Raw genomic sequence first — 27,160 nt, 5'->3', positions numbered from 1 at the left:
ACTTCCTAAAAATGTTGCACGTAAATAGTCCTAAACAAGATTTGTCATACTATGCTCTCATCTGCTGTAGGGCCTCTCTCTGGGGCCAGGCGCAGATGCTGTGCAGGGTCGCCGGGAAGCTCTGCGCCCTAGCCGCGTGGAACGGAGGCGCCCGGTGTGCGCTCCCCGCAGCACCTGCTGCGCCCCGGGCTACTTGCCTCGCGGGCCGGGGTCTTCGCCTGGACCTGCGAGCACGCGCGGCCGCCGCGGTGCTGAGGCTGGTGGCACCGCGTGAGGGAGCCCCTCGGAACCCCCAGTCGCCGGAGCTGACATGGGGGGGTCAGCCGGTTAGGTTTTCCTAACTGCCATGAAGGAGGCCTGCAGGAGGGAAGACGGCGAGGTGTGGGCGGCGGCGGGGGCCCGCCCCCTCATGCACCTGGCCGCACTGCCCTGGTGTAACTGCGGCCCCAGCCTCCCGGCCCTCCTGGCAAGAGACAAGGGTGCCTGTGTCCCAGGGCACAGACTGGCCTGCGGCGTGGCCCCCGGGAGGAGCCTGCGGGAATGTGGCCCCCAGGCGGAGTACGGGCCGAGCCCTGACCCAAGCCCCACACCTACCTCCTGAAGGAGCTGCCCCAGCCTCTCCTGGCTGTGAATGGAGCGCCTGCAGGAGAGAGGACAGGTAGCCCGGCTGGCCGCCAGCTCGAGGAGCGGCCGCGCTCTCCGGCCTGGCCCCTGCAAGCTGACGTGCTCCCCTGCCGGTCTGCTGGGACAGTCAGAGCCGGGCGGGCGGGGCGGAGGCGACGACGGCAGGTGCACACCGTACACTGAGGGCCCCCAGCCCTGGAGCCCCACCTGTCTATCCTGGTGGCGATGGTCACCGTGAAGGCCCCCTCTGTGTCCGGCAGGTAGGTGGAGGGCACGATCCGGTAGGTCCCTGCCGACAGGTGGCAGAGCCGGCTCACTTCCTGGGCGTAGCGATGCGGCACGCAGCTCAGGACAGGTTCCTGGAGCAGCAGGCCGGGCGCACCCTGGCTCCCGCCGGCCACCGGAACCTGGGGGACGCACGGGCTCAGACGGCGGAGGGCTGTCCACTGGGCCGCCACGGCCACCCTGCTGCTCTCCTTCCTCGGTTCGGGGCTTCCCCCCCTTTCTGAGGCTGGGATGTCTGGGGTCAGGACCAGCCTGGGGCCGTCCGCCTGGATCTCCCACATCACACACCTGCCGTTTTCCACGGAGGGAGACCTGCCAAGCCTGCCAAGCTGGGCTCACCGCTCACCGAGGCCCCACGGCCCTTGTTAGGCGGGCGGCCCTTGCCTGGGGGACCGCCACCACCACCACTGCCCAGGGCTCCGTCCCGAGTCACCTGATTGGCTCCTGGTGCTGGCACTTTTATCAGAGCTCCTGGTGCCCCAGCTGGCAGCCCGGGCGGGGCAAGACTCCAGAATGAGCCCTCCGCTCTTGGGGAGCGCAGAGGCCCTGTCCTCCCAAGGGTACAGAAGCTTCTCAGAGACCTGCCTACCCTTCCCTCCCATCATCTGCAGCCCAGGCTGAGCGCACCCACCCCACAACGGAGCCATCGTGTGGGCCCATGCCCTCCTCGGGCACCCACCAATCCGTCAAGCCCATCTTGAAGTGGGGCCCCAAGGAGGAGCACACATGTGGGCTGGCAGCCACTTCATTACCATGGCATCTGGGCCTGTGACCTCTGACCTCTGGCACTGTGCCTGTCCCCCTTCCCCCAACCACAGGTCTGCTAAGGTGTCCCACCTGCGGCACAGCACAACGAGAGCTGCTGAGGTGGAGGAAGGAGGTTCGGGGTGGTGTTTATGACGTATAGGCCCCACCTGGGCCTCAGGACCTGCTCCTCTCCACCCAGGACAGCTTTCTGGCCCGAGAACCATCTGAGCATTCAGTGGCATCTGCCCACCAGGGCCCCACACTGTCTTGTGTGGTTCCCTCCCTCCCTTTCCCGCTCTGCCCAGCGAGCCTGGGCCAGGGCCTCCTCCCAGCCCCCAGGGTACGCCCGCTCTCCCGAGGAGGGGCCCCAGGGGGTGTGGGGCACGGGGAAGGGCGGGGCATGCCATCGGGTCTCCTGGGCGGGAGGCACAGTTCTGGGGAGCAGAACTGACCTCATGACGCCGTCGTCCCGAGCTGGGGGAGTGGCCAAGAGGCCGTGTGAGCTGACCCAGGACCCCAGTGAATTACAGACTTCAGGAAACCGAGACATGGACCTTGCATGGGACCGGCCAGCCGACTGTGCCCACATGACCGAGTCCAGGCCTCGGTCACGCCCGGCCACCGGTGGGGACACAGAGTCTCTGAGGACCTCCCCCCGGCCCCCCCAGCGCAGGAGGAACTTGCCTGGAAGACGTGGAAGCCGATGGGGTGGCACTGGGTGTCCTGGCAGTGTTGACGCAGGGTGACACGGACACAGCGGGGGCCTGGGCCCTCAGGGACCGACAGGGGGAAGCAGGGGTTGCTCGGGTAGGAGGCAAAGTTCCTGCTGCCCCCGGCTGTCTGGCCGGTTCTCCAGGAGCCCCGCAGCTGCACGGTCTCCCACTCGCCCGCGGGCAGGGCCTCCCCAGGGGCAGGGCTCCCGGCCGCCGGCTTGATGGCACTGCCCGGGAAAGACACACAGGAGGGCGGCTGGTAGCACGCTCCGGGCCTGCGCCGTGGGCTGCGAATACACGCAAACCTCTAGGACGCTGCCCGGGGCCGCACTCCCCTTTCCTCAGCCGGGCCCTCGGGGGAGAACAGCCTAGAGTCCCTCCTTGCCCCTCTCACCTGAGGGAGACTCTCCCGCTAGAGAAGACCCGCAGCAGAAACTGCCCCGGCACGTCCTTCAGGAAGGTGCTGGGCACGGCCAGGTAGTAGCCTGGCGTGAGTTCGCAGCGGAGGTGGACCTCCCGGTCGTAGGCATGGCACACGGTGCCGGCCACGGGGGGCGTGGACAGGACCCTGGGCAGGCTGACCCGCCGCTTCTCCACCTGCACAGAGGAGGACTGTGTGCCACCGTCTGGAGACCGGCCCCACCGCCTTCGCCCAGCAGAAGGGCCTCTCGAACGACTTAACGAAAGACAGCCCCCAGGCCTGTGGGTCCCTCCCCAGCACGGCACAGCCCAGCTCCAAGTGCCCCCCACCCAGGGCTCTCACTTGACCCCGGGGTCCAAGTCCTCCTGCTCTGGGGGAGAGCAGACCGGTCTAGACAGGGCCGTGCCCCCCTCCCTCCTGCCAGTCGGCCAAGGGCTGCTTTTGCTTCATCTCCCTTTGTCTGACGACGCCGGCCGGGCGGAGCTGGGGCTGTGGGAGCTCCAGCGGGCGTGCGACCCCGGAGGATGAGGTCGGAGAGGCTCCCGGCAGTCGCTCGTGTCCCAGCAACCCCAGACCCTGAGCAGGGAGCTGGGCCCAGGGCAGAGTTACCTTCCAGATATGCAGGCCCACGGCCTGGTAGTCCTCACCCAGGAAGCTGGCCAGGCTCCTCGTGGCAGGTCCGTCCCCCACCGGAGCCCGAACCCGGCCTGCCCGGCCCGCGGCGCACACCCTGGGTCTCTGCAGGACAGCGGCAAACACCTCGCTCGGTTCTGAGACCCGCAGCCAGAACTTGGGGTTGCTGGGAAAGCCGCTGTTGTTCCGACAGCCTCCTGCCGACTGCCCCTTGACCCAGGCCCCAGGCAGCTCCTGAGTGTGGCACAGCGCCTTTCCTAGGGGAGAGCCAGCAACAGCAGCTTCAGGAAAGGGCTCCCACGCGGGCTGCCCCGCCACTCTCACCCCCACCGGCTACAGCACCCTACAGGAGGGGGCCCCATGGTCTCCTGCCACCTGAAGCCGCCTGGGACGGCAAGGGATGAAGCCATCTCTCCGCACACAGAAGTAGAAGAGGGCCTGGGGCGAGGGTCGTGCCCAGGAGCCCCTAGGGGGATGCGGTGGCCGCTCAGCCCTGACCTCAGAGGGCAGAGACGTGTGGGTTGTCGTCCCCCAAGGGCCTACCCCAGGTGATGGCGGCCTCCCCTCAGGTGCAGGCCTCCCCCTTACCTGAGTAGAGGCTCTGCAGGTGGCCGGCCTCCGTGATTGGGAAGCCAACGGTGACCTCGTCAAACTCCTGGAGGAACTCCTCCTCCTCCACCCAGAACTCTCCTTCCTGCAGCTGGGACAGCAACTCAGACTCATCGGCTGGGTCCACCCGGCTCCACCCTTCGCCCCTGGAAGGCAGCTCACTTCAGCGGCAGCCCCTCACCCCACAGCTGACAGCATTGACTGGGGAGGCCTGTGCCCTGCCAGCTTCTTGCCGGCCCTTCCTCGGGGCAATCCCCTCTCTCCTTCCCTGAGGCTCCTGCCTCCGGACACGTCTGCCCAGGGCTGTGCCCATGAGCAGGCCAATGAAGGACGTGCCCGATCACCTCACACCGAACTGCCGCCAGCCTCCTGCACACTGGAGCCAGGGTCGGATCTGCTGACCAACTGTGGTCGGCCGAGGGGAGTGGACCCAGGGCCCTCATTCAATCCTGGTCCCTGGCGTCAGTAAAGGCCTTAAAGCTGAGCTGAGCACTGTGACTCGGGCATCCCACATGTCCCTGTCACCCGCAGCCTGACCGGGCATCCACCGTTCCGTGGGCACCCTCAAGATAGGAGCCCAAGGCCTAGGGCGGCCTCGGTCCCGGCGCCAAGCACTAAACCAGCCTCCTGGGGCTGTCTAGGGCCAAACACCGGACCCGGGGGACCACAAGCAGGTGCCAAGGGGCCTTGTGGGAGACCAACCGCGCACTGCGCTGACCAGCTACAAACTAGCCCGGGCACACGCATGGCTGCGATGGCTCTCCGCTGCCACTCGGGGCCCCAGCCCTCTCCCCTCGCTGACGGTGGCAAAGCCCTGGCCCTCGCCCATACTCACCCCTCTCTCCAGGGCCCCTGCCAGCAACGCCGGCCCCAGGGATTCTGAATGCACAGCAGCAGGATGCTCTGGCCGGCCCGGCCCTGGAGCTCTCGCAGATCGGACACAATGAAGGCATGAAACTCCCCCAGCTCCCTGGCACCTGGGTGAGGAACAGCTTCGTTGTGGGCAGGAAGTCCCCAAACTGGGCGGATGCACAGGTCTGTCTCCCTCCCCGTGGGATGCTCTAGCCCACCCGACTGTGGCCACAGCAACACCCAGATCCCCACGGGCCACCGGGGCTCCTTTCCTGACCACTGTGGACAAGTGAGCTCAGAAGCGGCCTTAGCCAGTGCACAGCCACGGCAAAGGACCTGGGTGTGGACTGTGGCCCCGCTGGCAAGGGCCTGGCAGGTCCTTCCCTTCTCGAGGCCTTGGTCCCCGCCTGGGTGGACGAGCGAGGACAGCCGGCTGGCCGATACGGCAGCGCAGGGCGCCCGGTGCTGGGCCGGTTCTCAAACGTGCGGCCATAAGCGTCGTCGGCAGCAGGTCTGGGACGGGTCTGGGATGGGCAGGAAGAGCAGTCTCCTCCTGGAAAGGCCGGCCGCGTGGGGTGGGGGTGGGGCACGCACGGCCGGGGGCCGTGGGACCAAACGCTGCTGGGGGAAGACTGGAGGCCCCAGAGAGCAAACAACCCCACTTGCCAGAGCCCCCAGAGCCCTGGGTCAAACCATGTGGAAAGGGAGGAGCCAGATGGTGACTGGAGCCCCATCTGCGGAAGGGGGGGGCGGTCCAGAGAGAAGGAGAAAGCTCTGGAACGTCTTTAAAAGCTTTATTTAGAATGGCGTCGTAGCCACCACTCTGGGCGTCTGCGCTGACACCTCCGTGGGATCCAGCTGCGCACCAGCAGCACCCCCTCCGCCTGGGGGTGTCCGCGAAGCCCGGAGCGCTAAGGATGAGCCCTGCCCCACTCTCAGGGAGAGCTCGGGCGCCGTGTCCCGCACGGTCTGCACGGCTGTCTGCGGGCTTCCCTCACCCACGTCGGCAGCGCTCGCTGTCCACACGCACCCGCTGACCTCGGTGTCCGTGTTCTTGGGCCAAAACCCCATTATGAAAATCATCCTAAATGTGAACGCTGTCAACCGTGAAAACGTTCAGTAATGCCATCTGTAATGTGCGAAATCGCCCGGCATTCAAGGAAAGCGTAAGAAAACACGGCGGCTTCGATGACGGAATGAGACAAGGCGGTGTGCGCGGCGCCCGAGAGCACAATGTCGTGTGTGGCACACACGCCTGTTTGTGGAAAAGCCCCGAGGGCCACGGAAAAATAGTTCTGTGGGCGGGGTTTCTTCCTTTCAAGAAACTTCCTCTAACGAGCGCGGATGTCACTCAAATGAAAACCTGAGTTTGATTTTGCCAGGCTGCCAGCCAGGCCGGAGATGCCGCCGCCACCAGGTTCTCAAGCGTCCGGGCGGCGGCTGCCCTGGCAGACGCTCCAGCCTCGCCCTACTCGTAAGTCAGGGAGAAGGAAGAAGAAAGTCAAGGGAGAAGGACCTTCCCTCTGGAGAAGGACAGGCGGCAGGGGAGGTCACACACCAGACACCAGCTTTGAAGGACAAACGTCTTGCTTTCCACTCAGTCCTGACGGGGCCCTGAGAACAAACCCCTGTGTGGCTGTGGGGGCTGTGGGGGTGCCCGGGGGCGCAGGCCCGTCCCGCTGCTGTCTGCCTGCCGCCTTACCTGCTCTGGGGCTGAGCACCGAGCAGCTTATCAGACACCGGTCCTTGAGGCTGAGCAGCTGTCGGCAAGTCCTGTGCTCTGAGCCGCCAGGCCTGTCCTGTTGGCCACTGGTTCCTGCCAAGTCCTTCAGGCTCCACCTTTCTGCCAGGCCCCCGGTGAGGTCCACCAGGGCATCCGCCACCTGCCCTGCCCACAGGTGCTCATAGGACCCATAGACCCTGGGGGGGGCAACCACAGGGAGTGAGCCTCTGGCACGGGGGCATGGCGCCCTGCCTCTCTTCCATCCCCGCGTCTGCAACACCCCCAAATCACCTCACCCACCACTTCAATCGCTTCTCTTTACTCCTGCCTCGTCCTCACTAAGTACAGACGTCATCTGACCCTCAAAGGCCAGAAAGCACAGCAGCCCAGCAACACCCTGCGGCCTCCAGTGCGGACACAAAAGTGAGGCAGCGTGGGGTGTGAGGCTGTGAACACCCACTCTTCCACTTCTCAGGCTCAAACCCCACCCTCGCCCCGGGACGGAGGCGCTCACGCCGACATCCCCGCAGGCCCTCCTCACTCCCTCTGTACAAAGGCCTGCCTATCCGTGCGGCCTCTTCCTGCAGGCTCATCGCTGCATTTTAAGAGGGAAGTTTTCCCATTCAGACCCGGGGTGAGGGGCACGGCCTCAAGCAGCACTGAGACCTGGGTGGCTTCACCCCTCACCCCTCCCACGGCTTGCCATGCTGAGTGATGCCTTTGGGCCCAAGTTTAAAGCAAGGACGGGGAAAGGGAATGGGCCGGGGGAAGACGCACGCCACAGGCCACGTCTCAGAGTTCTGTCTCTGGACAGCTCGGTCCCACCGCAGGTCTGGCTGCCAGGTCCCGGGGACTGAGGAGGGTGCTGCAGCCCAAGGAGAGCGGAGACATGCTCCCCAGGGGCGGCCTCAGGCAGCTGTGACTCCCCAGCCCACCCCGGCCCAGCCCCTCCAGCCTCCAGCACGCGTACTTGGCGTAGACCTTCTCCAGTAAGGGAAGCCAGAACACATCCTCTCTCTGACACCGGGAGAAGCAGAGTCTCCCTGCAAGACAAGGCAGACGGTCATCTATGGTCACCTCCACCCAGCGTCCAAACTGCCAAACTCGACAGGTGAAGGAGCCGCGGTATGTGTGGTCATGCCAGCTCGGCTGTCCTGGAGGAAAGACCTACCACGCACAGGGAAAGGCAAAAGGAGAGCATGAGAGACAAACCACACAGTGTTTCCCACGCGCCGTCACCAGAGCTGCTCCACGGTACCCTGCTGCCCTGCCAGAGGCCCGACTCTGCTCCGCAGCCGGACGTCAGTGTTGGCACAAAACCCAGTCGTCACACAGAAAACTAACAGACTTTTTGGTAAAACGTTTTAGGACCACACGAGGGAGCTAAGTGTCTCCAAAAACTTAAAGCCAACCATGATGTCCTACTGTCCCAAATAAGCACTCGACCCGAATCCAAAACAAACGTTGACTTTTACAGGCAATTCTTGACAGAGCTGGCTGCAGACGACCCCAGCTGTGGGGGTAGGTGGGGTGCCTCAGGAGCTCCGCCAGCGCCTGGACCCAATGCATTCACTGCCAGCTTTGGAGTTCTCACCCAGAATAAGACACATGTGGGCTTTGCACCTACACAGACTTGCTGGACCTGATTCTGTCACTTACTAGCCACGAACATGGTAACAACGGTTTTAGCGTCCTCGTTTGCAAACGAGGGTCAAAGCCAGCAAGGCCTGTGAGAACAAAGGCCAGCAACTACGGTGCGCTTAGCGGGGCCTGCTGACATGGGAGTAGCTCGGAAGAGGTCACCACTCTCACTGTTGCTGCATTAATCAGTGACATCTAGCAGCGAGCCAAACAAAGCTGTGAATGCTGGAGAAGCACTCTGAGCAGGCCTTTTACACCTGTTCCATCTGCCTAGCATCCGAAACAGTTTTAATCACCCTTTGCCAATTTATATTCAAAACCTGTTTAAAAAAAAAACAAAAAACCAACTAGCTAGGGAAACTTACTGCAAACCAGGGCATAGGACCCCTCCGCCGACCCTTCCTACTCTAGGCGGCTGTGCGCTCATCTTTGCATCCCAAACACACAGCTCTGCCTGCACAGAACCCAGGGCTCAGGAGGGCAGAGCAGGGCAGGAAGCCCCCGCGCTGGAGCCCTGGGGACGGGGGGACACAGTGCCCACGCCTCGGAGCCCCTGTGGCCTGAGAGCAGAGCTCTCCCGTCCTGCCAGCTGTGCCGGGTGACCAAGCAGAGCCCACAGAGCAGGAGGCTCAGCTGCCCTGCTTCCTGCTTCCTTCCTGTGCACAGCAGACAGGAAGACAGCAGAAGAGCTGCCCGCCCCGCACGGTACCTGGTCCAGGAGGTGCCGGCTCTTTTGCAGGGCGGCGCAGGCACACAGGAACCAGCAGTCTCCCAGCAGCCCTTGCTTCACCTGTCCCTCCTGTGGGTTATCTGCAAACAGCCGGGGCGTGGCACAGATTTCCTGGAATAAAGAGTATCACCCAGTTACATCATGCCTGAAGGCTAGTCTCTAAAACTAAGAAGACAGGATCTAGGTGAGAGGCACCGGGGAGGAGCTTTCCTGGTCACCCACATCACCTAAGAGGGGAGGGGAAACAGCTGGCCTCTCACAGCCCCGATCTGTCAGTCCCTCCTGGCTTTAGATCACCCCGTCCAGCTTAGGTCCCAGGGTCCCTGTCTCTCTCTGTCCACCTTCCTAAAGTGGCAAAACCCCAACTCTAGATGAGTCTCACCACCCCCCTTCTTGAAACAGCTAACTTGCCCTAGAAAATGATTTCACTTTAAGCTCACAACAGTAAATCTCAGATGGATCCTCCATACTGCTGGAATCCGGCTGAATTTCCCCAAACCCAGACTACTTTATACCTTCCCCTTTCCCCCTCTCTTCTTAACACTTCCACGCTCCTGCCCTTGCCCACGCCCCTCTGAGCTGATGACCTTGCCAGAAGCTTCCTCAGAAGCAACCCCCACCTGACCCCCTCTCCTGCCTTTAGAGCCAGGGTTCTTCCCATGACCCCCGCCTCCTCCCCCCTGCAGGGAGAATTCCACCAGCGTAGGGCAGACAGAACCCCCATCTTCTCTAAGATACTGTCCCCCCTGCATTATCTCCCCTTGAGTATTCCCTTCTCTGACAGACTTCTCGAAGATGCTGCCGTCCTTACTTCCTCCCTCCCGCTCACTCAGCACAGGCCCCTCTAGCCTCCCAGCCAGTCACCTCTGCGTTGTCAAATCCAACGGGCTTCTCTCTGTTCTCGTCTTCCCTGATGCTTGGCAACATCAGAACAGTGGCTGTCCCCTTGCACTCCCCCACAGTCCCCTCTTGGCTCCCATGGTTCCACATGTTCCTGGCTGTCCTTTCACCTTGCCACCTGCTGCTTCTCCAGGCCACCTGCCAGGGAACTGCTTGAACCCACTGGGAAATGTTAGGGTCGCTCAAGTCTCAATTCCAAGCCTTGTCTTCTTCTTCAGACCCACTTTCTCCTGAGATACTGTTCGGGGCCCTGGGCCCTGTCATGGTCCCCGTTCCCTGATGTCTGGGTCCTGTAGCCCAGAACTTCCTGAGCACCTGACTCTCATGCCCACCTGCCTGTGGAGAGCTCTGCTCACATCTGTGAGAGCAAAACGCAACGCAAGAGTTCCATCCCTAGCTGTCCCCCACCTCCCACTGTCCCCCAGCACATCAAACAGGACCACCATCTACCCAGGTGCTCAGGCTAAAAATCTCGAAGTCGTTTTTGATCCTTACTTTATCCTCACCCTCTACTTCCAATCGGTTACTAAAACTTATTAATCCCCCTCCAAATTAATTCTCAAATCCATCCACTCCAAAGCCCCATCCTAAAGGTTGCCAGACTACCCTGACCCCCTTTACCTTTCTCTAGGACCACTGCATTCCTGCCCTTAATCCACTTCCCTGCCAGCAGTAAAAGTGAGCTTCTTAAAACACAAACCCACTCAAATTGCTCCTCTACTAAAACCCTCTAATGGCCTCCCACTGTGCCTAAAACGCATTTTTAACCCCAATTCCACTGGCACGACCTATAAGACTTCATGCTTTGGCCCTTGCCTCCTTCCACACCAAACTGGCACTTTCCGTGCTGCCCAAGCACCTCTGTGGCCAGAGCCAAGTGCTCCGAGGACTGGTGACCATGCAGACGTCTCCATTAAGACTGTGTACTTGCAGGCAGGGGAGGGCCCTTCCTGAGAAGTCTTACTCAGCAGATAAACCATTTCTAAAGATACCAACATAGCACTAGGCCAGAGCATCCCTTTAAATTGCCGCCTTCAAGCGTTCACATGTGAAAATGCAGGCGCACGGAGTCCAAAGAGCCTTGCCCTTCCCGAAGATCATGAGCATAGTCGATCCCGGCAAACACAAGAAACAGAGCAGGACCGCCTGTGGCCAGGGGGGCCACGCAGTCCAGAAGCTCAGTCCGGATAGACGCCCGTCGGAGCAGCAGAGGGGCAGGGCTGGCATCTGCTGGACCGGACGTCTCGCCCTGCCCCGAACCGCCTTCGGAACCGAGCTCTCGAGGGCGCGGGCCAGGAGCTCCGCGGTGGCTCCCTACCGAGGGACCCCCCGCTCCTGAGGGCTGCAGCGGCACCCCGCCGGAGGCAGCGCGCGGGGCGCCTACCCGAGGTTCGGGGCCCGACCCGAGGTTCGAGACCCGCGCCAACAGCCCCACCTGGGGCCGCCTCCATGTGATGTCCTCGCGGAACTGGGCCAGCGGCGTGGAGAAGCTGGAGAACAGCGAGGAGTCCGAGGCGGGGAAGTCGGCGTCCCGGAAGAGCTCCCTGGCCGGCGCCCGCATCCTGGGCGCCCCGGGCTCCCATGGGCTGCCCGCGGCCCCGGCGCCGAGCGCGGCTCGGGAAGGAAGGCGAGTCCAGCGCAGGTCCCGCGCGCGCCCGCTCGGTCGCCGCGGTAACCGCCGGGCCACGTGACACAGCGGCCTAATCGCACTCGAGCGGCGGAAGTCCGCGTCCCCCTCAGGGGGCGTGGCTCCCGAGCTCTGCTCTCGCGAGACGGCGCCGTCGCCCCGGCTTTCTTCTCTTTCCGGGGCGGGGTCTGGGGAACTGACCCAGCAGCGCCTGCCCCCCGGCCTTCCGACGGGCATCGTGTCCTCGTGCCGGTGCAGCTTGGGCCGGGGCGTCGGGGCCGCTTGGACTCGCGGGCTCTTGGGGCTGAAGGGACCCGAGAGGCCTCCTCGGCCGAGATCGGGCCGCGGACTACAGGTCCCAGCATGCAGCGCCGCCTCCCAGAATGCGCCTCTCCTCCCGGCGCGCGGCGGCGGCGGCGACGGCGGCTGCGAGCTGCGGCGGTGGCTTAGGGCTGGGCTCCCGGCGGGACCCGGCCGCGGGGAGGGCCTGCCGGGCCTGGGACGTTGTCTCGAGACCCCTTGGGATCAGACGCGCTGGTCCTTAGCGGGGCAGGGGAGGAGGCTGCAGCAGATGACCGGGCATATGGTCCTGGTGGGCTGGACAGTGAGTGACCTGCTGGAAGCGCGCTTATAGCTGCGGGCAGGCGAGGACAGGGATTTCCGGACCTGCCTGAGTATTCACCCTTGCTGCAGGAACCGGTGCTTCCCCGTTCCTGGGAAGCACGGAAGGCAGTCAGCCGGAGGCTTGTTGTCTGCCTGCCCCCCCGAAGCCTGTTTCAGTGGGACCGGAGCCTTCACAGAGGGTCGGGCAGGGGAGGAGAAGGGGCCTCAACCCTTCTCGTGGCAGCTCTCCGCCACTGCTAGGATTACTCAGATCTTGCGTTCCAGGCTGCTTTTACGCAGCCCCCGGGTAGGAAGGGTAGTCCGACCCAAGTCCTGCGGTGGATCCGACAAGTCCCTACTGCAGGAGAGAGAACTGGTCCTGGAGCCTCTGCCCCAGTTTCCTGTGATGGCTGCAGCTCCTCCCTCTGAGAGTGCCACACTGTGTGAGCCCCACCCACCAGGCTGTTTTGGGGGCCTAGGGCACTCTGTCGAGGTTCTAGAAAACAACTAGGTATCTCAACAGCGGTCTCTGGGATGCTAGGACTTCGTGGCATTCCTGTGGTGGCAGCTCTCCCGGAAGATGCTGATGACTCCTTGGGAGGCTGGCGGCTGCCCTGTAGCTGAAGGGAATCCGGAAAGGCCTGGGCTCTGCTTCACGTCGGGGTCCTGAAGGAGTAAGTGACAAGCTTCCCACCTGGCCTGGGCTGCTGGACTATTCTCCCCAGGTAGCACACTGGGGTGCTTAGCAGAACTGAGGCCAGCCTAGGATCTGTGCCACTCACCCAGGCTTCCAAAGTCTGGAGAGCAGGCAGCTTCCTGCGGACATGTACAACACACATCTGACCATTTCCTTTCCCCAGCCTGTGGGTGTTAACGGGTTCTATGGAATCTGAGCCCTGCCTGCTCCCCTCAAGCCCGCCAGGTTATCACTACTCTGGAGGTTTTGTGCTCCGTGACTTTGCTCACACTTGTGCCCGGATGACTCCCTGTTGTTTTTCAAGGGATGTTCTCTGACTTCACAGCTGGGGCTGGGGGTTGTCTCTTCTGAACCCCCACATCTCTCTCCTGTTCAGTGGGCAGTAACCCTGCATTCTCATGGGGACACAGAGATTAGAAACTAGTGTCCTGCCCAGACATCACCCAGAGTAGGAGAGGGCAGAGTGGAGGTGCCCCAGGTGAAGGGACAGGCAGCAACAGCTGGGCCGTGGCTGCAGCCCTGGGTTGGCGGACTGTCTCGTTCCATAGCTGTCCCTGCCTCACCAGCAAGAACCTGATTTAGTTGGTGCAGCTGAAGTCAGCTGGGGAGCCTGGACCTCTCCCTAGCTCAGGGTCAGAAGTTTTAGAGAGGAGCATGTGCCCCAGCTCAGGGCAACAGGACACAGGGAACAGTCCTCTGGGGGGCTGTGGGGGCGTCTCCCACAATCTACCCAGGGCACGTGATGGCACCTTCTCTCGCAGCAGCCAGCCTTGGCTGCTGGTATGTGGAGGTGTAATGGAGACTGCTGAGTCAGCTTGTGACCGCAGGGGGCGAGCCAGAAGACAAAGGCCTGCACACACAGACTCCAGAGCAGAAAGATGAAGAGCCTGATGGCGTTGCCGAGCCCCTGAGCTTGTTGGTCCTAGGATCGTCCACCTTGGGATTTCTGGTCATAGATTGTAAATACAGTTTTACAGTGGAGTAAATTTTGAGTTGAATCTTTTGTTTGAGCGCTACAGACATCGTGCAGACACCTGTATTCATTGTCTACCACTGTGTATCAAGTTACCCCAAAACTTAGAAACTTAGATATTTATTATGTCACGGTTTCTGTGGGTTAGGAATGTGGCATCAGGTGGGTGGTTCTGGCTGAGGGTCTCAGGGGATGGCAGTCACAGTGTCGGCCAGAACTGAATCAGCTGCAGATTGGCTGGGGCGGGAGACTGCAGCTCCTTGTCATGTGGACCTTCGTGAAGCTGCTTGAGTGTTCTCACCCTGTGGTGGCTGGTTTCTCCTGGAGCAAGCCATCAGAGGGGAAGGGAGGGCAGAAGCTGCAGGGTGTTTTTTATTTTTTAAAGATTTTATTTATTTACTTGAGAGAGAGCACACGAGCGAGAGAGCACAAGCAGGGGGAGCGGCAGCCGGAGAGGGAGAAGCAGACTCCCCGCCGAGCAGGGAGCCCGATGCGGGGCTCAATCCCAGGACCCTGAGGTCATGACCTGAGTTGAAGGCAGACGCTTAACCCACTGAGCCACCCAGGCTTCCTGACAGGGTGTTTTATGACCCGCGAGATCATGACCTGAGTTGAAGGCAGACGCTTAACCCACTGAGCCACCCAGGCTTCCTGACAGGGTGTTTTATGACCCGCCTCGGATGTCCTCCATGGTTTCTGCCGCATTCCCCTCACTGGGAGCAAGTCCCCCCCAGTGCAGCCCACACTCAGGAAGAGAGCACCGGGGAAGCTGTGCACACATGTTAAGGCCCCCGTAGGTCCTGAGGGGTGGGCTGGGAGTGTGGCCTGTGTAGGGACCAGACGGCGGTGTGGGAGCCTGGGGAGGGTGGTGAGGGGGCAGCCCAGGGCTCTCATTTTAAGGGATCCCGCACTGTGCGGTGGGTTCGGAAGGAGGTCTTTGAGGCCAGGGCGGGAGAGTGAGCCCAGGGGCCTAGGTTTTAAACCAGCGAAGGAGAACGAGATTTAGTTTCTTGGAAGGTGCTTGGTGACCAGTCACGTGAGTCAGAAAGAGGGAGGGTGCTGCAGGATGGGGGTGCCAAGTGAGGCAGCCCGGGGGCCCTGCGGAATTGGTAGAAGGACTGGCTTTGTGCCCCGTCAGTTTAGGAAGCTCATGGGACTCCTCACGAAAGAACAGCCTTTGTTCAGGGACATGCCTTGACTCAGACTAGGGGCAGGCGTTCTCTCCGTCACACGGCCAGGTCTGAATCACAGAGCAGTCTCTGGCCCACAAAACCATGCAGGCCCTGGGTCCCACCCCCAGAGGCCAGAGAGGGGCCCAATGTCCTGGTCCTGCGGGCAACAGGGTACCTGTTCCTCTGGGCAAGGCCTTCTCTCTGGGAATCTCCAAATGAGGGGAGGGTACAGGTGCAAAGCCCCCCAGCTTAGCCAGGCCCGCAGCCTCCACCGTGCCCATCCCAGAGCTAAATCTGCCGTCAGAGCACAGGGATGGCAGGAACCTGGGCGGCCACCCCAGCAGGTCCAGGAGGTGTCTGGAGCCGCAGCCCAGAGCCTGGACCACTCTAAAGCCACCTGCGCAAGGATTCTCCTGGCTGCTCTTGGCCTCTGTGTCAACCGCAAACCCCGTGGTACAGAGGACCCAGGGTGGTCGTGACGATTAAGTGAGAAAGAATGCAAAGTGTATGGCTGGCCTTGGCCCGGGGGGCGGGGGGACGGCGCAGGGAATGGTCAGTGAGGGCCACGGTCCTCAGCCGTGGGGGGCGGTCAGTGAGAACACGGACTGTTTCTCTGTGGGATCGTTTGGGGTGGAATGGGAGTTGGGTCCTAGAAGCTTGGATCTCTCCCGTTCCCTGGCTGGAAGGCTCGAGCTGAAGGAATTCCCAGGCAGGGCTGGAACAGGGCTATTTCTGCCTTGTTTGCATCCACCCCTAAGGGCTCGAAGGGTCAAACTCATTTGAACACGATGAGTGTTGAGTTTGTCCTTGCCCATCCCAAAGGCAGGTTTTACTGTCCCGTATTAGGACAAGGAGCCTGAGCTTCAAAGGGAGGAGGTGGTGAGCCAGGTGAGCACCGCTGTGGGGAGGACACAGCCAGCGCCCAAGCCAGGCAGACCTAGTTCACTTTGCTCACTGCGACAGAGGAATGGCTTCTTTTCGGTGGTGGTGTAGGTTAATATTTTTTAAAAATAAAAATAATACAAGCTCCTAATAGGAATTTCCCCCCTAACTCTTGCTCTGGAGGGCTTCTAGGGGTCATGCGTTCTGTGTTGTCATGAGCACAGCGTAGATCATCCCTCTTGACTCCAGTGCCCTGCTCTGGGGCCTCTGCTCTCCCAGGGTCTGGGGGGTGGCGGTTTACTGAGGGGGGGGGCGCGGCTGACAGCTGACATTAGATTTCTCTTGGCAGGACAGTCTGTGCTGGGTGTGGGAGGTACGCGGGAGCCAGGGCCAGGAGGGCTGATGGGGAAGAGTGGTGGGGAGCAGAGGGGAGGCTGGGGTCCAGAGGCCCAGCTGTGGAAGGAAGGGCGAGCCGAGGGCAGAGTGAGGGCACCTCGATTCGCGTGAACGTTGTGTGACTTTATCTGTCTCTCCGTGACCACCTGGTCTTGAGGAAATTCTGCTACTTCACATTTCCTCTGTACTTACTCTTTAGACTTCTTTGCTAACTCTAGAACATTCTTTGTCCCGTATTCCAGCCCATGAATCCTCTCTGCATTGTGACCTTTCTACCAAGTGTTCTTTTTTGCGGGGGCGGGGGGTGTGTGTGTCATTTTTTATCTTAGTGATGGCTCCTTAAAACAGTTTCCAAACCTCTGCCTGGTTCTTTTCTGTGTGTCCCAGTGTCCCGCAAGTGCTGACCCCTGCTTTATGGCATATTTCAGCCCCCCCCCCCCGTGGCTGAGGCTTTCCTTCGTGTTGTGACGTCGTCCTCTGACCACTCTGCTTGCTGTTCCCTAGGGTGTAAGTTTGGTCTGGCGGGTGCTGACCCTCTCCCAGGGGTGCCGGACCAAGCTTTATCTCTAGACCTGAAGTTCTGCCCCAGGCACCCGGCCTTAGGGGAGGGACCTACCCCCAGTGAGTCCCTGAGTGGGGAGCACTCCTGGGGCGGGCTGGACTGCACAGGACGCGGCCTGAGGGACCCTAGGACCAGAGAGGCTCCGCATGCGAGCCCGCGGCCTCCCTCCCACCTCCCTCGGCTGTCAGCTCTCCTCACGGCCACGAGAGCCGCTGCTCGAGGCCCCTGCTGTCCCCCTTCTGGGCGACCTGCCCCTGGCTCCTTTGACACTGCTCTCCTACCTGCCCGGCTGCTCCCTTCTCTGTCCCGAAAATGCAGCTGTTTCCCAGCGTTCGGCCCTCACCCTGCGGGGGTCCCTACTGCCACTTGCCACCCCCCTTCCCTGCACGTGGTGGGAGGGGCTGTGCGGGCCCCCCAGCGCGTGCCCTCACCGGGGCCCATGTGAGCCCCAGGTGTCTGGAATGTTCCGGATGTCCTCTGCTTCGTCAGCACGGGTGGCCCCTGAGGAACCACAGCGATGGAAAGCCCACCCCCCCCCGCCCCCCGCCAGCCTGTAGCACAAATGAGAAACACCCCTGTTGAACACGCTGGCGTTGCAGAGGGCTCGTTGCTGGAGCACAGCTTAGCCCGTGGCCGAGAAGCCGGCCCCGGGAGGGTGCCCCTCGATCAGAACACAGGACTCGTGGGCCATGGCGCGGGGCGGCCAGGCCGTGACCGGGAGCTGGAACGTTGCCAAGCTGTTGTGAGGCGGCGGCGCGACACAGTCAAGGCCAGCCCTGGTGACTCACGGAGCAGACGGTGTGCGAGGCGCTCGCGGGTCTGGCGGGAGCAGCCGCAGCGTGTGTGGGGCACGGGCCGCATGAAGCAAGACGGCGGGGGGGGGGGGGGGGGGGCGCTGGACCATGACCGTATCCCCGGCTTCCAGGCTGCAGGGAAGGGGAGTGTCGAGAGGCCAGGAACGCTGGGCCTCACGGGGCTGGGAGCACGGCCGCTCGCCCCAGAGGGTAGCTCGGGGCCAGGACGGACCGTGACAAGGACAGTGTCAAGGATATGGGCGCCACCCCCCAGTTGTGATGGCTGGGAGTTGCTTCTGCAAAGTCGAGGGAGAGCATGTGGGCACAGCTGGGCAGGCGGGGAGCCAAGCGCACCTAGCAGGCCCCCAGGAAGGCGCCATGGCCGTGGAGCCGCGGGCAAGCCGCTGGCCTTCTGAGAGTCCAGTTGCCGAAGAGACCCAGAGCCCAGGACTAAAAAGCGTGGGACAGGGGCGCCTGGGTGGCTCAGTCGGTTAAGCGACTGCCTTCGGCTCAGGTCATGATCCTGGAGTCCCGGGATCGAGTCCCGCATCGGGCTCCCTGCTCGGAGGGGAGTCTGCTTCTCCCTCTGACCCCCCCCCCCTCATGTGCTCTCTCTCTCTCTCTCTCTCAAATAAATAAATAAATAAAATCTTTAAAAAAAAAAAGCGTGGGACAAGAGACTTGAAAACAACCTTCCCTCTTGCAGGGAGGAGGCTGAGAAGGAAGCTCAGCCCCACGGAGGGCTTCTTGGTTGACACCTGGTTCAGGAAGAGAACGGACCTTCCTGAGGTCGGATCCAGGGGCCACCGAGAGCATGGGACCGGGCCCCCACTCGCAGGACTGGGTCCCTTGCAGGATGCTAGGATTGCTACGGGGCTGCCGGGTGTTCCCCCTTCTGCGGGGATGTTGCTGCCGTGGCCCTGTCCCTGTTCCCTGCAGGGCGGGTGACTGGCCTTCCAGTTCGCAAGTTTCTGGGTTGTGGGCCCCACTTAGCCCTCGTGCACATCCCCACATTCCTGGAGACCACCGAGGTGCTGGCTGTGGGCTGCACCATGACTGTGGCGGGGGAGGACCGGGCCGCCTGCCGGGGGTGGGGGGTCTAGAGCGCAGAAGGGTTGATGGGATATTGGTGACCGGGCGGCTGGGCGTGGTGGTGCTGGGGTTGCTGGCCCACCATTTCCAGTCCTCCCGCGTCCCGGCCCCTGTGCAGAGCGGGGCTCTGCGCCTGGGACTGGCCAGTGGCGCGGCCCTGTCAGGCTGAGCCCGTGGGCGACCCTGAGCAGAGCCTGGACTCAGCCTTTGGTCTCAGTGGCTTCCTCATCCCACGGCCCACTGCTTAGTCGTCCCCCTTCGTGGTGGACACCCAGTGGGGTCCCCGCCTCGTGCCCCCTTCTGGGCCGCATCTCACCCGTAGCTTCTGCTGCACCCATGCTCATGGATGTCTGCGGCCCCTTGCCCTCCGTCACCCAAGACCAACTCGCCCCCGCCACACACCCTGCCTTTACGCCAGGTTGGGATGGGGGCCGCTGCTGAGAAAGGCCCAGAGCCAGGGTGGTGACAAACGGCCTCCTTTGCTTCGGTGTTTGAGGGTCAGTGGGAGGGAGCAGAGACCTGGCCCAGGGGCGCAACTCGGGGAGCTGCTGCAGGGCCTCAGAAGCCCGGGCTGCAGGGCAGGATCTGGGGCCTCTGAGAGCACAGTGAGGAGTGGCTGGAGCGCAGAGGAAGACCCTTCGGCCCCCTCAGCCTCCCCTCGTCAGAGGACAGACCATGCACAGCTCCCGGCCCCCACCCCAGGGGAGCCCCGTGCCCGCGGAAGACGAGTCGGGTGAACAGGCGGGGAGGTTGTTTGCAGAGTGGAGGTTTAATGGGGCAATCATGGTGACCCTGTCACAGTGGTCCCCGGGGTAGCCCAGCTCGGACTGCCGGGGCCCCCAGGCCCTGCCGGCACGGTGGGCCTAAAAAGAGCACCAGCCCCACCTGTCCTCTTCCCTGTCGGGGTGTTACAGCCACCAGACAGTCTGTCCCACTTCCCCTGGGGCCCAGGACCCCATGTTCCCTGAGGGGTTAAGGCTTTCCGGGGACCCCTCCCCAGGGAGGTCCACCCTCTCCTCAGTGTCCCCTGGCCCTACGCTAAGGGCATGTCTGTGTCCTTGTCCTCTGCCAGGGGCCAGCTGAGGCTGCCGACCCCCGGGGCGGGGTGCAGGCACGCCGTGGGGACAGTGCAGCCTGGACGTCGCGGCAGATGTAAGGCACAGTGTGGCAGCTGCCGTGGGGACTGCGGGGCTGTCACCCTGAGGGCAGTGCCCGGCGGTCAGTGTCGAGACAGGGAGGCGTGGTGAGTGCTGGCCTCTCTGGCCTGCAGTGCAAGAGAGCTGGGGAGACCAGGTCCACGGACATCGCCGGCCACGAGGAGGTCCCTGGGAGAGCCCGCAGGAGGGGGCGTGCGCCCCGGGCGGGCTCACGGCCAGAGCCGAGGCACAGTCCCGGCGTGCCCGGGCCACGGAAGGCACAATCGTGGTGTCTGGGAGGTCAGGGCTAGGCAGACACGTTGACGTCCCTGAGAGAAATGGCGCTGCTGGGAGGCTCGTCCCCCAGCAACAGGGCCGGCGTGTCTGCGTCCACCTCCGAGTCCGCCCCGGCACTGGCCTGCTCCACGCTGGGCTCGGCGCCGGGGCCCAGGCCCTGGGAAAGGATCTGCTGGATGGTCCTGCGCAGGCTGGGGTGCAGCCGGCCCTGGGTCTGGTAGAACACCTCCAGGGCAAAGGACTTGAGCGCACCAGTGCAGAGGTCCTCGTACAGCGGGATGGTGTACATGCGGGACATCTGGGGAGGTGGGCACACTGTCGCCCCGGCCCGCCCCGCCAGCCCGGGCCTGCGCTGCCCGCACTCAGGCTGCCCAAGGCCTCTCACCCCACACGCCACTATGGGCCTTCTGCGGAGGCCTCGTTTCCAGGGAGCTCGGACTCAGGGGCACCGACGGGGGACAGCCGTGTGGAGTGGGGAGGCTGGAGCCCCTGTAACGGGGCCTGGGGCCCTCAGACAGCCCTGGGGCCAGGCCGGGTGTGGGACTGCCCACAGGCCCAGGGCCGTGTAGGCCTAGACCTCCAGACCGTGCTCCGAGCTTTCCCTCTGGAGGACATGGCCTCCCTGACGACTGACGGGGTCCGGGCTCCTCCCACCTGGCGTGCGCCCCCGGTGGCAACCGAGACCCCGCAGGGCCCCCACCCCGGTCTCCTGGGTGCCCAGCCTGTGAGGCGGGAGTGGAGGGCTGGGTGGGGCAGTGGGGGCGGGGCTTGTGCAGCTGGTCGTACCTGGCTCTCGAGGAACCGCCGGACCCGGTGGAGGTCGGGGTAGTAGTCGTTGCGGACCACAATCTGAAGCCAGCGGATGCGGATCTCGGCATTCATCGAGTCCAGCAGGGAGGAGTAGCACTTGGACAGGCTCATCACCACCTCTGCGGGGCCGTGGGCGGGTCAGGGCTGGGCGGGCACTCCCCACCCAGCCACCCTGGCAGCCGCGGGACCCACCCTGGGGCAGCGGGGACCCATCCAGGAGCCGGTCCAGGAAGAGTGCTGTCTGGAAGGTCCTCCACTTGGAGATGTCGATGGCACTGGCTGAGGCGGCTGCCTGGTCCAGCGGCTCCGCGGTCCACAGCTGGAAGAGGGCCTCCACCGGCCGGGTCAGGCTAGATCCCTGAGACAGGTCCGGCTCGGCCAGCGGTGGGCCTGTGGCGTTGAGCCAGCGCTCGAACTCCAGCCCTGCAGGGGAGATACCAGCCACCTGGGGTCCCCACCCAAGCCAGGAGACCCCAGATGCCGAGGATGTCCCTGGGTGTGACTGTCCCAGGGCCTGGGAGCCCCAGGGCAGAGGCAGCTGGGGAGGCTGGGGTCAGCTCCAGCACCTGCTACCTTGAGCCAGAGGAGTGGCTTCCGTGAGGGAGCATGGGGAGGCTGAAGACTCAGGCTGGTGAATGAGGTAACCCTGTCCCTCCATGCCTCTCATGGGTACCAAACAGCGAGGCACTTTAAACCCCACCTCAGTGCCAGGGAGTGTGGTGGGGGGCAGTGAATGGCAGGAGTGGGGGTGTGTGGGGGGTGCTCTGCAACATAACGGGGGGCTGGCCAGCAGCCTGCTCTAAAGCCCTGGGCCGTTCTGGGGGCAGGTGCTGCCCATTCCCCACCGCCGAAAACTCCTGGTGCACTTACTAAAGCTTCCAAAGCAGTCACCCTGTCCAGACCCCCCAGCCAGCCGCACCTCTTTGCTCTCCAGCAAATCTTGGCCTCTCGCTAGATGTCAGAACCCTCCAGTCTCTCCTTTGGCCCCAAGCCCTTGGACCCCTAGAGATATCTTTATGGGCATCGCAAAGGTGGGCCAGCAGCCTCAGACAGCTCCAAGGCAAACCTCCCTCTGCCCAAGCAATCATGCCCCAGATCCTCTGCACATACTGGCTACCTCAGCCTGCTTGACCTAAGTGCTGCCTCCTCAGGAAAGCCTCCTGGGCCTCATCAGGATAGGAAACACACTCTCCCCTCTGCACCCATGGTGTCCCAGCCCGAGGCTCACGCCATCTGGCCAGGGTTGGCTGAAGGAGGGACAGCTGAACCCAAGGGGCCTTTCCCTAGGCAGAAGCAGTATCCTGTGTAGTAGAGCTCCCCACCCCCCAAACCTTCACACCCTCTGTTCCCCTGGTGGGCTGAGGGTGGCCACGGACACATGGCAGGCAGTGGGCCTCACCTGCCCGGCAGTCCACGCTTTGCTCCTTCAGCTCTGGGAAGAAGCTCAGGAAGGAGTCCAACAGGTCCTGGGCTACCACGCTGGTGAACTTGTACTTCTCCACATAGGCCTGCGCAGGTGGGGCAGGGCTCAGCAGGCCCAGGGGCCGGGCACACCATCCCCACCAGAGCGGGGTGGGTGCAGAGGCACTGTGTGGCCACGTGGGCCATGCCAAGTGGCTGGAGCCGGGAGGGCGCTAGAGGGAGGAGGCGGTGTCCCGCCCTGCTGCTCCCAGGTGCCCCCGACTCCACGCCAACCTCCAGGACAGGAGGCAGCCTTGGGAGGTGGGGAGGGGCTCAGGGTGGGCAGAGGGCAGGGCCTGTCCCGGGCAGAGGGCTGCTCACTCGGAGAAAGTCGTCAAAGCGCTGGGGGTCTCCGCACAGCTGGGACAGGTAGTACACGAAGCAATAACCCTTCTCGTAAGTAAACAGGTTCATCAGGTGGCTGGGATTCACTCCTGCAAGGGGAACAGCCCTGGCTCTGGGCAGCGCCCCTACCCAAAATAGGGCATGGGGAGGGGATGGGGTGGGGAGAGCCTGGGGGTGGGGGAGGTCAGGCGCTGTGGAGCAGGAAGGGCCGAGGGCCCTCACGTATCCGGATGCCCTAGGAGTGCAGTGGTGGGGCCTGCCCTGCCCGGGGAGCCTTGGTGGAAACCGAGGGCGCACACATCACGGTGGCCAGTGCTCAGAGCCCAGGAGAGGCGGTGGCAGGCTGAGGGAGCCTAGGGGAAGCCTTCCTAGGGCTGGGGGCACCTGGCCTGGCCTTGGCTCTAGCCAGAGGAAGCAAGGGATGGCAGGGAGGCCCTGCAGGGTGACGTATGTAGGGCCCAGGGCGAGGCCTGGTGGGCGTGGGTACCTGGCTCCAGCTTGACCTGCAGCTTGCTCACTGGGCTGTCCTCTCCGAGGAGCTTCATCTGCCTGTGTAGGGCATCCAGGCGGAAGGCTGTCTCCAGACAGGTGAAGGCAGCCCCTGGACGGGGGCAGGGGGGCAGTGGAGGCAGGAGGGGGGTGGGCAGCCTGAGCACCTGAGCAGGTTTGAGCTGCTGCCCCAGGTGCTCCCCACCCTGAACTCTGTGGAGCCGACCCAAGGCCACCCTGCTGGACACACACATGTCGGGGGACCACACCCTGGGGGACAGGCTGGGCTCTCAGCCTCTTGTGGCCCCAGCCTCCTGCCACCCCCCTTGCCACCCCGGGCTGGCCGCGGGCAGTACCGTAGGTCTCGGTGGTGATACGGCGCTGGGCATAGGTGGCCAGGCCCTCGCTCAACCACATCTCCTCCCACGTGGCATTGGTGACTGCGTTCCCGAACCAGCTGTGGGCCACCTCGTGGATGACATCAATGACCAGGAACTCGTCACTCTCCAGGATGGAGGAGATGATGAAGGTGAGGCAGGGGTTCTCCATGGCCACGATGGGGAAGGAGGGGGGCAGGAAGACGATGTCGTACCTGCTCAGGGCGGGAGGCCGGGCAGGTGACCCCAGAGGCCCGTGGGCCTGGGTGGTGAGCGGCACGGCCTCCCCAGAAGGTCAGACACGGGGCCCTCCTTGTAGGCCCCCGTTTACTCCTCAGGAGGGCGGGACTTGCCCTCTGGCCGTGCCCCCCCCCTCGGTACCCAGCCAGGCTCCCAGGCGCCCGGGACATACCTGCCCCACATGTATGGCCCGTACAGACGCTCGGCTGCGCTCAGCCACTGCTCCACCGCGCCCGACAGCTTGCTGGTAGCCGTGGGCAGCAGGCACGGCTCGGCCCACACACGGCTCCTATTCCGGGGCAGAGAGGGTGGGCAGAGGCTGACCAGCGCCCACCCCGCTCACCCAGCAGGCCGGCCTTCTCCTTCTGGGCCCAAATACCACCCACACCTCAGAAAGCGCCCAGCCCACTGCCCCACCTCACTTGAGGGCTACCATGCAGGCCCTTCCCACCACAACGGCCAAGCCACACGCCGAGGGGGGGCTGGGTTCCTTCTGTCGCTGCGTTGAAAACACCCGCCCAAGCCTGAGGGTGCGTCAGGCTGTTGTGTGGCCCCAGCAGGAGGACGGGCTTGAGGAGGGCACTAAGGGGGCCAAGGGCCCCAGCTTCTGGTCTGGGGGTGGGTGGGGTGAGAGGAGCCTGGCAGGGATGGCCTCTGGTGGAAGCAAGAAAAGGGGGGGGCAAGGCTGGTCCCCACACTGCGGGGTCCCCAGCGGGGCAGCCACAGACGCGGGCCCCATGCCTGGCCCGTGGCGGGACTTCCCCAAAGCCTGGGCCCCCCGTGGCAGCAGCTGCTGCAGGAAGCAAGCAACAGTGGCCCTACCTAGGCCCGATGTCTGCCGGCTGGAGGTCCCCGGCCACGAGGGCCACGAGGTAGGCGGGCACAGGGTGCTCCATGTGGAAGCGGTAGACGCCCTCCTCCTCCACGTAGGTGCTCCGTGTGGCGCTCATCAGCACCTGCACCCCCGATGGGGCCTGCGTGCGAGGAGGCCCCACCCATCAGGGCACCCCATGTCCTTGATGGGGAACCCCATGCTCTGGTGGAAAACCCTACAACCCAGTCAGGGAACCCCATATCATGATAAGGAACCCCACATCCCCCAACAGGGGGATGCACCCCATGTCCATGATGGGAAATCCCATGCCCCCCGTCAGGCTGACCCCTCTCTCCAATGGCAACTCCGCACCCTGGGTCAGGAAACCCCATATCTGTGGTAGGGAGCCCCACATCCCTGATGGGGAGCCCCACGACCTGGGCCTGAGAGCCACATCCCTGTCAGGGCACCTCTCATCACAAAGAGCCCCCATGCTCTGCTGGGAACCCCTATCAGGCTGCCCCTTCCCACACTAGGGCTCCTTCCTGGAGGGTGGCGAGGAGGCAGGCCAGGCCGGGGGACGCTGACCTTGACAACAGCCGAGTAGGTGCACTTGACGGCAGGCGTGTCGAAGCAGGGGAAGAAGGAGCGGTTGCACACCGAGTGGCCCTGGGTGAAGACGAAGGGCTTGGCGTTGCCATAGGTCAGCTCGGGGTCCAGCCACCAGATCTGCAGGCAGGCGGTGGGCAGGGCATCAGCCAGTGTCACCGTCCCCACCACAGCGAGGCAAGAGGGAGCCCTGTCCCACCAGAAGGTGGCACGTGGGGACGCCAGGACACCTCTGCCAACCATGCTTTGCTTCCGGGAAGCTGGGCAGGTTTCCTGGAAAGAGCAGGGCCGTAGGAGCGGCCTCAAACCTGTGGACCTGCTCAGGCTTCTCGGCCCAGAGCCTCTGGGGGTGGCAGCTGGAGAGGAAGACAGCGGGAGCCTGGGAGGAGATGGCCTGATTGGGCTCCTCCAGGGCCAAGAGCTGCTCCTGGTCACTGTCACCTACCCGCCCCTCAGGCAGGCAGGGCAGCTGACCCAGAGCATGGCCAGCAGGAGGCCAGGTGCCCAGGAGCCAGCCCAGGGGGTCTCCAGGCCCCAGCCCCTCATCCCAGCTTCCGATGGGAAACTGAAGCACCGTCGAAGACCCAAGTCCAAATTCTCATAGGCTGGCAGCGAGGAAAATGGGAGAAAACTGGAGCTTCCTGATGACTCCACATACTGGAAACGAGCTCCTGAACCCCTGAGAATGGGACCAGGCACTTGGAGAGGAATGGGCCGGGCAGGCCAGGAGTGGCCATGGGAGGGCCACTGGGGCGTATGCAGGGGCCCTGACTCTGCTCTCCCCACGCTCCCCTCTGCCGGCCCGTGATCGCTGGAGCAAATTGGATTGTTCCTTGTCCGCTTTGGTGACCAAGCACAGAGGGGTCCTCCCAGGACCCCCCACAGCCTCTGCAAGTGATGGGTCCGTGGAACCCACGGCGGCTGCTGGCCACCCGCAGTGTTTCATGCTGAGATCACAGGAGCAGTGGACCACCACACCCAGGAGGGGCTGCCCTTCCCGCAGACCTCGGACCCAAGTGGATTCCCAGACTTGGCAGGGCTACCTATCTGCTTCTGGCCAGACTCCTGGCCAACGTTCACCGGCTTCTTTAAAAAACTTCCTTTTGGCTGCTATGTCTCTGTTCCCTCACTAGGGGACGCTTGCAGTGGTATTTTCTTTTTCTGCTGACCCCCCAGGCTGCCCCGGATGTACAGAAGGCCTGTCTGGGGAGCCTGTTCAAAACTGCAGAGTCCTGGGCCCCATCCCAGAACTGCCAGGGCCAGCACCCAGGAATCTGCATTAAGGAGACTGCAGTGGGTCCTGCTACAGGTGGTCCTTGGCCCATGCTGGGGATGGGTCCCCGCAGTCCCCCAGACCCCCTTCAACCTCGCTTTCCCCTCTCACACCTGCTCCACCACCACAGCCTCCCCTCCCACTGACCCCTCCCTTCCCTGGGGCCCTCCTCAGGTTCTGCCCATCTCAGGCCTCCTGTTCCCACCACCATGTCCACTTCTCAGCCCAGCCAGAGAGGCCCCATCCAGCACTGGTCTCCCCTTAGCCTAGCAGAGACCAATGGGGTCCACAGTCCTCCCTGGGAGTGGTGGGCTGGGGCAAACCCCCAGGCGGGCAGGGCCCTGCCCTGGAGCTGAGCCGCCAAATCCTTTCAGGGTGCAGGGGCGGAGGTGCAGCTGCTGAGGGGCTGTGAAGGAGTGGGCTACTGACTCCAGACGCCACAGTCAAGGAAGAAAGCTGTTCTTGCTGGGGGAGGGGGTAGGGGGGGTTCAGGAATGGGATGCAAGAGGCAAACTGCCTCCCGGGTGGGGGCCCCACTCCCAGGAAGGGGGGTGGGGGGGTTCAGGAATGGGATGCAAGAGACAAACTGCCTCCGGGGTGGGGGCCCCACTCCCAGGAAGGGGGGTGGGGGGG

At 63.4% G+C, this 27,160-nt stretch overlaps 2 protein-coding genes across 2 annotated transcripts in view; both read right to left on the bottom strand.

Annotated features, from left to right (window-relative positions):
- Window positions 1–290: 290 nt before the first annotated feature.
- CAPN10 (calpain 10) lies at window positions 291–11,594 on the bottom strand. Its single transcript, XM_021678989.2, has 12 exons — window positions 11,314–11,594; window positions 8,958–9,089; window positions 7,578–7,774; window positions 6,587–6,804; window positions 4,868–5,009; window positions 4,012–4,178; window positions 3,400–3,680; window positions 2,764–2,966; window positions 2,341–2,596; window positions 832–1,031; window positions 595–640; window positions 291–357 (listed from the first exon to the last, which is right to left on the bottom strand). Exons 1-12 carry the CDS (start codon window positions 11,437–11,439, stop codon window positions 328–330), a joined length of 1,998 nt encoding a protein of 665 aa, XP_021534664.1. The 5' UTR covers window positions 11,440–11,594; the 3' UTR covers window positions 291–327.
- A 7,834-nt stretch (window positions 11,595–19,428) lies between these two features.
- RNPEPL1 (arginyl aminopeptidase like 1) overlaps window positions 19,429–27,160 on the bottom strand; it is a gene marked incomplete at its 5' end in the record, with an annotated part of 9,366 nt that continues 1,634 nt past the window's right edge. The window contains 10 exons of the mRNA XM_044913633.1: window positions 19,429–20,407; window positions 20,896–21,038; window positions 21,112–21,342; window positions 22,319–22,427; window positions 22,702–22,814; window positions 23,213–23,326; window positions 23,571–23,806; window positions 24,004–24,120; window positions 24,654–24,805; window positions 25,234–25,374. Coding sequence (XP_044769568.1) covers window positions 20,120–20,407; window positions 20,896–21,038; window positions 21,112–21,342; window positions 22,319–22,427; window positions 22,702–22,814; window positions 23,213–23,326; window positions 23,571–23,806; window positions 24,004–24,120; window positions 24,654–24,805; window positions 25,234–25,374 — 1,644 coding nt within the window. The remainder of the gene's footprint in view (window positions 20,408–20,895; window positions 21,039–21,111; window positions 21,343–22,318; window positions 22,428–22,701; window positions 22,815–23,212; window positions 23,327–23,570; window positions 23,807–24,003; window positions 24,121–24,653; window positions 24,806–25,233; window positions 25,375–27,160) is intronic.

This window comes from Neomonachus schauinslandi, chromosome 3 (assembly GCF_002201575.2).
Source record: "Neomonachus schauinslandi chromosome 3, ASM220157v2, whole genome shotgun sequence".
Lineage (NCBI taxonomy): Eukaryota > Metazoa > Chordata > Mammalia > Carnivora > Phocidae > Neomonachus > Neomonachus schauinslandi.
This window is presented reverse-complemented; position numbering and strand designations above follow the sequence as displayed.

Coding starts and splice junctions, on each gene's coding strand:
- CAPN10 (XM_021678989.2), bottom strand. CDS start 11,439: ATGCGGGCGCCGGCCAGGGAGCTCTTCCGGGACGCCGACTTCCCCGCC. Junction 2,967..3,399: donor TGGGCCTGCATATCTGGAAG/GTAACTCTGCCC, acceptor TCCTCTGTGCAG/GTGGAGAAGCGGCGGGTCAG. Junction 358..594: donor TGGGGCAGCTCCTTCAGGAG/GTAGGTGTGGGG, acceptor TCCCTCCTGCAG/GCCTCCTTCATGGCAGTTAG.